Source organism: Arvicola amphibius, chromosome 5, assembly GCF_903992535.2.
Source record: "Arvicola amphibius chromosome 5, mArvAmp1.2, whole genome shotgun sequence".
NCBI lineage: Eukaryota > Metazoa > Chordata > Mammalia > Rodentia > Cricetidae > Arvicola > Arvicola amphibius.
The window spans coordinates 15086814-15098072 of record NC_052051.1 but is presented as its reverse complement, the minus strand read 5'-3'; the positions used below and the strand labels follow the sequence as shown (position 1 = coordinate 15098072).

Below are 11259 nucleotides of genomic sequence, written 5' to 3'. Positions count from 1 at the left end.
GTCACTCACTGGTAAGCCTACTGCCACTCAAGCCAAGTGCATTCCTTCTCACGTTGTTTCCTGAAATAAGTCCTAACAAGTTCGGGAGGGACTTTTTACCAAGCAAAACAGACAAACGGAGAGTGGGGCAGATCCCAGGGTTGCCGAGGTTCTCCAGTCTACCCGTCGCTCATTGGAAGAGGGATCTAGGCCCGGAGATGCTGTTACTAGTTCAAGATCACAGCAGAAAAAGCAGTGGTGGAACCTGCCCAAGCCAGGCACTCTAACAGAGCCCAGAGCAAGGCACGTCTACAGGTTCCACCAGCTGCCCAACTCTGTCTTTAGTCTCCAGGACTTTTGAAGATGAGGAAGGTTAGGTTCTCCCAATGGGCAGAAGTCATGGAATTACCTACATGACCTTGGGCGTGCCGTTCCTGTCTTGGCTTTCCTTTCCTGCAGAAGAGTTTGAATTCCTTATCCTTTCAGACCAAAAGGAACGTTACCTTCTATGAACGTGCTTCTGGATCCCCAGGGCAGCAAGTTCTCTGTTCAACATTCCCAGTTCCTGACCTTGCACCTACACTCAGGACACTTGATGGTGGCAGGGGCTCTTCTTCCTGAAATGCAACCCTGTACCACACTTGGCTTTGTAACCCCAACACACCACTTTAGGTAGGAAGGGATGGCTCTGACTCAAAACTCCTGAGTTGGCTGCTGCAGGACCAAACAGCGTGAGAAGATTCTAATCTCGGATCCGAAGGCTTTCAGCACAAACCGCACATAGGTGCCAAGTAGGCCAGGCTGCCAGCAAGTGGGCAGAAAGGCATAAAATGCTATTTTGTGTGTGGAGGGTCCCAGGGCTGCAAAATGACCTTGTCCCAGTAGACTGTCACTGCTCTATAGCATTCTGCCGGCGAGGCCTACCTCTCTGCTTCTGCCAAGGGGGCAGCTCTCAGGCCTGGCTGCTCCAGACCTCAGGATCCAATGACAGAGAAGAGAGTAAGGTAGGCAGAAGGATATCAGTACTTAGGACAAAGGACTTAGGTGAAATAGCCAGAGACACTCCAGCCGTGAAATGACTCCTGTGAGCATAATTCAAGAAAGGATCAGAAGGTGGCCTGAGTCTGAGCCAGTGAGGTGGCTCATGGGTAAAAGCACCTGCTGCCACATCTAAAGGACTGGGTTTCACACGCAAGGTCCACGTGGGAGGAGAGAACCAACTCCACAAAGTTGTCCTCTGACCTCCATGTGTAGATTATGGTTCATGTGCACAAACGCATGCCTCATACACACAATAATAATAAATAAAGTCCTAAAAAACAGAGTCAACAAGGCGACTCCTGGGGAAAGGTGCCTGCTGCCCAGCCTGACTGCCTGAGTTTGATCTGCACACATGGTAGGAAAGAATTAACTCATGCAAGTTGTCTTCTGATCTTCACATGTGTGCCACAGCGAGTGCACACATACATGCATACAACACACACACACACACACACACACACACACACACACACACACAAATAAATTTAATTTAAAAGTTAAAGTTAAGTCAGGCGGTAATGGTGCACATCTTTAATCCCAGCACTTGGGAGGCAGAGGCAGGTGAATCTCTTGGAGTTTGAGGCCAGCCTGATCTACAGAGCAAGTTCTAGGACAGCCAAGTTGTCTTGAAAACCAAAACAAACAAACAAACAAACAAACAAATAAAATGTTGAAGTCAAAAAAGTCAATTAAAAACAAATGCAGAAAGGAACACACCAAACTCAATCATGTGGGATTCCATCATCTCTGGTGTACTTTAATTTGCTTGTTTACACATGGGCTCTGTGTGTACATAACAGTGGCATGAGCCATTCCTAAACACAATCTGGTACCCAGTCGATGACAGATGCAAATGGAAGCGAGTGAGCAAACCTCCACCCGGGGAAGCAAACACAGCATGGCGCGACTCTGGTCAGATGCCCCAAAGTCTCATGTTCAACATGTTGGGACAATAGACACTTTGAAAGATGATATGAGATTTTCAATAGGAGACCCAAGCTCTGAGTGTTCCCTAAAAGATGTTAGTTTCTCTGTTTTCTCTAGAGGAGCCAGACCATTCTAAACGCTGTCAAGAAAAAGGCTTGGAGGTAACAGCCTGATTAGCCCTCATCCTCAGCATCTTACAGGTCACCTCCTTTTGTGCTGAAAGAATCGCCTCCACTTTACGGGCAAGGGCAGCAAGGCTCGCACGCTGATCAGGTGGGTTGGGAGTGATGCCGACATTCAAACCTACATCTCATGGCTGCCCCAGTCCAAACACTCACCCATGCCAGCTTCCTTGCACAGGAGGGACGGCATGCTCCTGAGAAGGCAAGGGTTCCAAGGAACTCAGGGTATAGCTCAGGGGTAGAGGGCTTGCCCAGCATGCACAAAACCCTGGGTTCCCAGCCCTGGCATTGAGAGAGGAAAGGGAGGAATACCACGAATATGCACATGTAATATAATCCATTAATATGTAGAGAACGCTGTGCACCTAAGAGTTCCCACACGTAGTCAGTTTAAGTTTAAACCTTGTCAGACCCCGTGAGAAAACTGTCTGGGGCCTTGATGTGACAATGAACTTCTGGGTGCACTATGGCTGGTCCCTTCTGTTGTTATGTGACGCCTGAGGGACTTTCCCTGGACCAGCTTTACCATCTTCCCCAGGCCCATTCTCACCTGGGGGATGGGTGGAAACTCCCAGGAGGTGAAACATGTTTTCATTCCCTACCAACTCACCACAGCCCCGCGGAGACACCTCACTGCCCCGCTGTGGCGACACCTCACTGCCCATCTTCCTTCCCCTTCGGTAACACCACCTCACATCTTACATCGTCATTGGTCAAGTTGACCTGTAGCTCAACAGGTTACAAAATACATATTACAAATATATCCTTATATTTAAAAAAATTACTTAGTAGCCAGATGTGGTCGCTTTAATATTAGTGTATTTTTAATCTCAGCACTAAGGAGGCAGAGGCAGGCAGATCTCTGTAGGTTGAGGAACAGCCTGGTCTACGTAGTGAGTTTCAGGAAAGCTGGGGCTGCATAGGGAGACCGTGACTCCAAAAAAAAAAAATAAATTAAATTTTAAAAAATTAAATTAAAAGGAAGAAAGAAATTACTCTTAACTTAACTAAGCACCTAACAACCCGAGCTTGAGTCAGGACAGGCAGGCCAAAGCTTATCAGGCAGTGCCGTTACCCAGCTCTGCTGGGTAAGAGGCGTCAAAGCAGCTATAAGGGTGATCGATCATCCAAAAGGCCAGGACTCAGTGTGACAGGCTTAAGAGATCACCTGGGAGAGGAAAGGGGTCCTCTTATAGGAGACTGGAAGTTTATCATGTGGGACATGCATGACAAGACTTCTAACCCTAGCAGTCTCAGTGAAGGCCATATAATGACATGGCTGGAAACCAGGAAGTGCTGTAGAGAGAATGTCACGGCTATTGAATGTCCTCCTTTTAGGGTGGTTCTATTGATGGGACAAGGAAAAGGAGGTGGGGCCAAAGTCATGACACTACGTAATATGGATAACTTTGCATGGTGGCAGTATGTAATATGGGTGGCTTTGCACGCTGGCTGGTTTCTTGCATCAGAGGAAGACATTTTATTTCACTTCTGAATTATCATAATCTTCTCCAAAGGTAAAAATTCCTTGCCTATGGTACTTGTCCTATAATCCTATGATCCTGAACCTTATTCTGTCTCGACCAATGGTAGGTGGGCAGGAAGGTCTCAGTACCAATAAGCACTTCACAGAATGACTCTCTCAGCTCAAAATCCATTAAATAATGAAATGCCTACTTTCCAGTTTGACTCTTGTTGTTTGTTTTATTTTTTTATTTTTATTTTATTTTATTTTTGAGACTCTACAGACCTGGCTGGTCTGAAGCTCACTATACAGACCAACCCGGCTGGCCTCAAACTCACAGAGATCCGCCTGCCTCTGCCTCCCTAGTGCTGGGATTAAAGACGTGCAGCACCATGCCCCCTGGGCTCCAGTTTTATTCTTAACAGAGGGAACAACCCTATGAGGTGGGATTTAATACAATAAGCCAAGAGTTTTGCTTTTAAAAAGTTAAGTTAGTGTTCTAAAAAAACAAAACAACAAAAAAAACCCTCAAAACAATTTTCACACGCCAAAGTGCAGTACTGAAGCTTTGTCATCAAAGAACAAATGCCACGGTGACAATTAAACCATACTGCCCTCACGCAGGGGAGAAGAGGGGAAAATGCGGTTCTCGGTTTCTGCTCCAAAAACCAACGCGTAACAATAGACAGCGCAGACAAAAAGATCTTACCACTGTTCACTACATAAAAATTATCCAGGCACTGCAGGGCTGTGGCCCCCGCTGGGAACTGGTCATAGCCAGGTGCAAATGTCAATACTCCAAAGAGGAGGTGGATTACTATAGCCAGAGAGTGTGTTTTAGGCATCGGGGTGTTTGATAAAGAACCTGCCAGAGATAAATGCTCATCTTAGGATTGGCTGTGGGGAAACACTGTTAAAAGGACCAGAGCCAGGGAGACCACAGCAGAGGGAGTCCTGCAGCTCTGGTTCCCCTTGACCCACATCATGAGGCTGTCTGCCATCCCTCTGCTGAGCCTTAGCTCTCCCTTAGGGAACAGATTAAGGTCACGTCTTGCCAGAGATGAGAAGTATCGGGCAGGAATGGTGGTGCTGCCAGCATGGATGGCATCACCAGCAGAGTCTGAGGCCCGAACATTCCCCAGACTCCACCCCACCACAAAAGTGCCTAGTAAGCATGGTCTCTGAAGTGGGACCAATAGTTCAGCCAGTCACCGGACAAAGTAGGTGGAAAATCTATCAGCCATTGTCCTCCTGTCCCCACTTGTTTCTCTTTTACTTCTTGTAAGTTTCTCGCTTCAAAGTCAAACTAGAGCTCTGGGGAGGAAGCCCGGGAGAGAAGGACTTCAGGTACCAGTACCCATATGTCCCGTACCAGCCCAGCAAACCAAAAAAGGTGCCAAACACCTTCTGGATCAGGTCGTGGAAATAAACGGCTGTGCACAAAAACATCCATACCCAGATGAAGGTCAGAAAGCCCAGGGCGACAACCAGGGTGGTGATGGCGGTGTGGAGGCGGTGGCCGCGATCCGTCTTCACCTCGTCCAAAACGGCCATCTCCTCCACAATCATGAGCGCACAGAAGGTCAGCAGGAAGGAGTGGCCTGAGATGTCAAAGCCGTGCCAGAAGCCCCCTTCCCGGTGGCACTGCTGCTTGCTCCGATGCTCCTGTCTGATGCCCTCCAGGGCTGGGGACTGGTAGCAGCTGCCTGTGTAGTGTTCAATGTTGGAGAAGAGGGCTGTGCAGACATACCAGATGGCTGTGCCAACGAGCAGCGTGCTCAACCGCCGCAGGACCAGGCCGGCCTTGCCCGTCAGGTGGTAGTTGGTGAGGGCAATGAAAGGCAGGAGGAGACAGACTGTCCAGGCCCAGGCCACTTTAACAAAATACCTGACAGAAGAGGAAAGAGCAGGTGAAGAGGAGACATGGCAGACAAGAAATGGCATCATCATGCTTTGGGTATCTAAGTTCCCAAGGGAAGTTAAATGAAACCAATCAAAGTTGTCCACCCAAATAGCTACTGTGTTTGAATCCCTAAAACATGCTCACCCATGCTTTATTTCCTAAGTAGTGAAATTAGTTCATCCATAACTGAGCCACACAGATGTGTCATGACAGAGAGGAGTTCGTAAGTGGTGGACTAGGGTTCAAATCCAGGGCCTGCAGTTTTCCAGTTGTGCTACCTGCTCAGGAAAGCAAGACCTGAGCTTCTATCAAAAGTCAGATATGTTTACACACATCCACTTCCACAGAAAAATTCACAATCAGCTGAGGAGGAAGGGGTCATTTGTCTTTAAGTATATAGCCCAGGCTGGCATCACACTGGTAGCTGAGGATGGTCTTGAACATGGATGGATCCTCCTGTTTCCACCACCCTAGTAGTGCCATTACAGGTGCATGCAACCACACCCAGTTTTACATGTTGCTGGGGATCAAACCTGGGGTGCATGCTAGGGCAGCACTCTCTCCACCAAGTTGTACCCCCGGCCATCATTTGTCCCATTTTATAGACAGATTCTGGGGGCTCGGAAAACTCAATACTTTGCCAGCGCCACACACACGCACGCACGCACGCACACACACACACACACACACACACACACACACACACCAGCAAACACAGACTGAGCTACCCTTTGCCCAGCCCCAAAGCCCTTTTCTACCACACTAGTGGTAATAAGTAAGGCTGGTAAGTCTGAGACAGAGAACAGAGAGAGAGCGCGAGCGAGCTTTCCTTCAATCCACAGGACCAGGGTTCTGATCCCGACTCTGACTCTATTTGTTGCTGTATCTTGGGGCCTCAGCTCCCTCAGCTGGTGAAGCAGAGAGCGCCAAGCAATTCTCAAAACCTCTCCCAGATTCAGATTCAGTGAGTCTCTGTCAGTTCCCTCCCATCAATCAGCACCATGTCTTGAAACAAAACATTAGAATCCATGGCTACCCCTAAGCAACAGACTAGCGTGCCAGCCTGCTGGGCTCCTAGTTCATCAGGCCAGATAAGACAAGAGCTGCCAGGTCTGCCTGCCCGGTGCTCATGAAAGGTGGCCGACCTGGGAGTGAGCTGCAGAAAACCCACAAAGAGATCTCAGGCAGCTATCACCCTCAGGCTCTATTCTTAGCCCGGCCACTCAGTGGGTAAGGATGAAGGGGGGCCAAGGACAGAATGCCTCGTCCCTAGCTTCCAGTAATTTCTCAGACACCACCAAGGAGACTGACACTAAAACCGTCAGCGGCATTGATAAGGAAAGCCTTGCCAAAGCTAAGGGCTGCCAGAAACTCGACCCAGCTGCCAAAACAGAGTTTTAAGCAGATAAGAAAAGTTAGGTAGACTCTCAGTTTGCTGGAAACTCTGGTCTTAGATTCACAGCAAAGGAGCAATTTCAGCTTCCAGACTCCCTGTACTTGCTACAACGGGGTTTTGTGCAATAAACGTTGGATAATAGTGTTTTAAAAGACTAGGAAAGAAGTGGGAGGAGTTAGAGAGATGTCCCAAAGAAGTCCGCCGGGGTTGCTTTCCTGGGCAACTGCCATGCACTTTAAACGACTGCGAAAAGTCCAAGGAGATCCAGGAGAAAGGTCACCGGCGCGGGAGGCTTCACTCTTCTACCAATACACGGCCGGAAGGGAAAAACTTTGCAGGGTGGCGGGTGGGTCTAGAGGTGGTCTTTAAGACAACGGTGGGGGTTTCTGTCACAGGGGTTAGGAGAGGGATGTCTGACAAGCCGGCAGAAGGGAAGTGACATCTCCCCAAACAGGACAGGGGCCAGAGCCTAACTGGAAGGGAGCGGGTGATGAGTAGCAGCTTCAGAGCACCTCAGACACACTGTCCCCTCCAACTCAGCCTGTCACCGGCCCGCCCGTCAACTCGGTCCTCCTATCGGAATCCTCAAACGTAAGGCGCGAGTGTCACTCGCTTTCCCAGGGTCCCCGCGTTTCCACAAGCGCGCGGACGCGGCTGTCAAGACAAGCATCCCTCCCGACGGCTCGTCCACCCGGGCAGCGCCCGGAGCCTGGTGCACTCACACGTTGAGGACGTTGCGCTTGTTGCTGAGGTAGCACTCGGGCAGCGGGGACAGCTCCTTGAGGACCGAGCCCGCCAGCATGGCGGCCACCAGCGCCCAGGGCAGGTAGCGCCGCACCGCCGCCCTCACCAGCGTCCCGCGGAGAAACCACGCGCAGCGCTCCAGGTGCTCCATGCCGGACCTTCTCGGCCACCGTCCTTCTCCCGGAACCCTCTCGGCCACCGTCTTGCCCTTCTCCCGGGCTGGTGCCACCGACTGCCTCCGGGCGCATGCGTGTTTCCCGCAAGCTCCGCCTCCCCCCCCCCCCCAACGAGGGGAGCGCATACTCCCTCTAGTGGCTTTGAGTGGCCTTTGCAGAGCGCAGGTCTGTAACTACCTTGGCCGCTTTTCCTTCTCTAACCTGAGCGCCTCCAGGCGACATGCTGCCAGTACTACAGGTTTCACTTGACTTGCACAACCTGCTCTGCTCATGTTTGTGCGGGTTTTCCTGGAGGTTGAGGAAGAATAATTGTAGCTCAGTAGGAATTAGATCAGGGGTCAGGCATCATTTGGTTCCTCGTAGAGACACCTCCATGGGATACTTGCTTTTCTGATCTGCAAACAGCAATAAGAGGGTCACTCTTCTTAAGAGCTAGTTTGTGGACTTAGGAGTTCCTTATGGCGGTTCAAATATAGGGTTCGGGGATTTTATTTTTATAAATTTTACCGGGAAGTAATTCCACAAAATAATTACTAAATTTTATTCACTTTTGTTTTGTTTTGTAGAGACAGGGCTTCTCTGTGTAGCCCTGGCTGTCCTGGAACTCACTGTCGACCAGGGTGGCCTGGAACTCAGAGACTGTCAGACTTTGACTCCCGGGTGCTGGGATTAAATGCATGTGCCACCATGCCCCGCCTTACTTTGTTTTTTGAGGCAGGGTTTTAGTCTGTCATTCCTAAATTGGAAGGGGTGGGAAGGTGAGAAGTGGATCTGAGAGGAGATAGGGGAATAAATGGTGAATATGTTCAAAATACTTATGAACGTCTGAATTCATAAAATATTGTTGTAATAAAAAAGAATAAAGAAAGCCCAAATATAAATCCTTGTGTATAGCATGGGTTAATCATTAAAAAACATGCCAAGAAAAAATAACCAGGAAAGAACAGTGTCTTTAGTAAATGGTTTGGGGGTGACAATATCTATGTTTAGAAGAGCAAGCTGATGTGGGATTCTCCTCTATATGTTGTGATTACCATTAATGAATAAAGAAAGCTGGCTTGAGCCTATAGCAAGGCAGAATTAAGCTGGGCGGGGAAAACTAAACTGAATGCTGAGAGAAAGAAGGATGGAGTCAGTGAGAAGCCATGTAGCTCTGCTGGAGACAGATATTAGGAACTTACCTTGTAAGCCACAGTCACGTGGCAATACACAGATTAATGGAGATGGGTTAAATTAATATGAACGAGTTAGCCAATAAGAAGCTAGAACTAATGGGCCAAGCAGTGTTTTAAATAATATAGTTTCTGTGTGATTATTTTGGGTCTGAGCTGCTGGGTGGCTGGGAAACAAACAAGTGACCTTATTATAACACAAAACTGACTTCTTATCTCACATAACTTATCAAAAGAAAGAAAGAAAGAAAGAAAGAAAAAGAAAGAAGAAAGAAAGAAAGAAAGAAAGAAAGAAAGAAAGAAAGAAAGAATGAATCAAAATGGAAATACTTGAATGTAAAACTACAAACCAGAAAACCACAGAGAAGCTTGGCACCGCACTATGTACCTGTAAGGCCAGAATTTGGGTAGGTGGGGTCAGGTCGATTAGAAGTTCAAGGCCAGGTGACCAGCCTAGGCTACATGACCACCAGGTCAATCAATAAAATGCTAAATAAATTAAACTAAGAGCCCAGAAGTAAACTCTTGTTTTGTTCCCAGTTTGAAGGTTTGGTTTGCAGTTGGCTGATGGTCTGGTGCTGTAAGGTTTGTGGCAAGGCGACAAGGGTGAGAGATCCTGAAGGAGCCGTGTGGTGTTGCCACAGCTCACCTGTGGGAGGGAGGAAGAGGTGGAGATGGGAGGAGCCCAGGCTTGCTTCCTAAAACCAGGCCCTCTTCCTGCCTTCTGCCTCTTGACAACAATCTGTGGGTGGATTACTCCCGGTGAGGTAAGGATGCTCAGGATCCAATCATTTCCCAAAAGCCCGTCTTCTGGAACACTGGCCTTTGGCAAGGGAGCCGCCTAGCTTTATTTCAGATTCAAACCACAGCTTGGGGCAGTCGACTATAATCCCAGCATTGGGAGACAGAAGCAGGAGGGCCGCACAAAAGTCACAGCCATCATGGGCTACAGAGAGTTCTAGGCCAGAGGGCTCCGTAGTGAGACCTTGTCTCAAAGGCCCAACTAACTAAATAAAAGTAATATTGAAAATTGGTTTTCTCTCGGGCAAATAAACCTTTTTTTTCTTCTTTCTTTCTTTCTTTCTTTCTTTCTTTCTTTCTTTCTTTCTTGTCTGTTTTGAAGTGAATCTGCCATTCTTGACAAAAATAAAAAAATGTGAGGAAAAGGAGATCCTTCTGGAATGAGAGTCTTCATCAAAGGTTCTATTTAAGATGAATCTTTTCTTTCTTTCTTTCCTTTTTTCAAAACAGGGTCTCAGGTAGCTCAAGAGGCCTTGAACTCATATTATTGGAGAATGATGTGGAATTCGCCTCTGTATGCTGTGAATACCATTGGTTAATAAAGAAACTGCCTTGGCCTGATAGGGTAGAACTTAGCCAGGCAGGGAAAATTAAACCAAATCCTGGGAAAAGGAAGGTGGAGTCAGGAGAGAAGCCATGGAGTTGCTGCCAGAGACAGACATGCTGAAACCTTGCTTGTAGGTCACGAACCTCATGGTAAAATATAAAATAATGGAGATGGGTTAATTCTAGATGTAAGAGCTAGCTAGCAATACGCTTAAGTAATTGCCCAACAGTAATTTAAATAATATAGTTTCTGTGCAATTATTTCGGGAGTGTGGGCGGCTGGAAAATGAACAAGCAGCCTCTTAAAACAGGAGAATGACTTTGAAATCCAGATCCCCCTGCCTCTGCCTCCTGAGTACTGGGATTATAGGTTGGTACTGCCATATTTGTCTCCCAAGCTATAATTTGTAATTTCTCTATTCATGTGTTTATTTTCTGTCTTCCCCTAACTGAGATGCCAGTTCCAGAGAGCATGCTGTTTCCTTCTCTGATGGACAGTGTCTAGAACAGAATGTGGCCTTTACAAAGCAGCCAAACAATTGTGTTGCTGGATAAATCAGTGAATTATTACTGTTGGTGTGGGGTCTTGTTCATGTTAAGTAAATATACTCCTCCGAGCTGTATCCAGCATAAAGACTCATTTCTAGGGCTAGAAATACTTGCTTAGCAGCTTAGAGCACCGGCTGCTCTTTCAGAGAACACAGGATGTATTCCCCACACCTGCACAGCAGCTCATAACCCCCTGTAACTCCAGTGCTAGGGGATCCAACACCCTCTTATGGCCTCTATGGGCACCAGGCATGCACATGGTATACAGGCATACAAAATGCCTATATACATACATACATAGGTTAAATTTCTTAGAGAATCATTACTAAAGCAGTGAGCAAAAGGAATTTTTTTATTTATGTTATTTAAATAGACTCT

General features: G+C 47.7%; 1 protein-coding gene across 1 annotated transcript; it reads right to left on the bottom strand.

Annotated features, from left to right (window-relative positions):
- Positions 1–1751: 1751 nt before the first annotated feature.
- Fitm2 (fat storage inducing transmembrane protein 2) lies at positions 1752–7881 on the bottom strand. The gene is made up of 2 exons (XM_038331677.1): positions 7616–7881; positions 1752–5482 (listed from the first exon to the last, which is right to left on the bottom strand). The coding sequence occupies exons 1-2, from the start codon at positions 7786–7788 to the stop codon at positions 4867–4869; spliced, it is 789 nt and encodes a 262-aa protein (XP_038187605.1). The 5' UTR covers positions 7789–7881; the 3' UTR covers positions 1752–4866.
- Positions 7882–11259: the final 3378 nt, after the last annotated feature.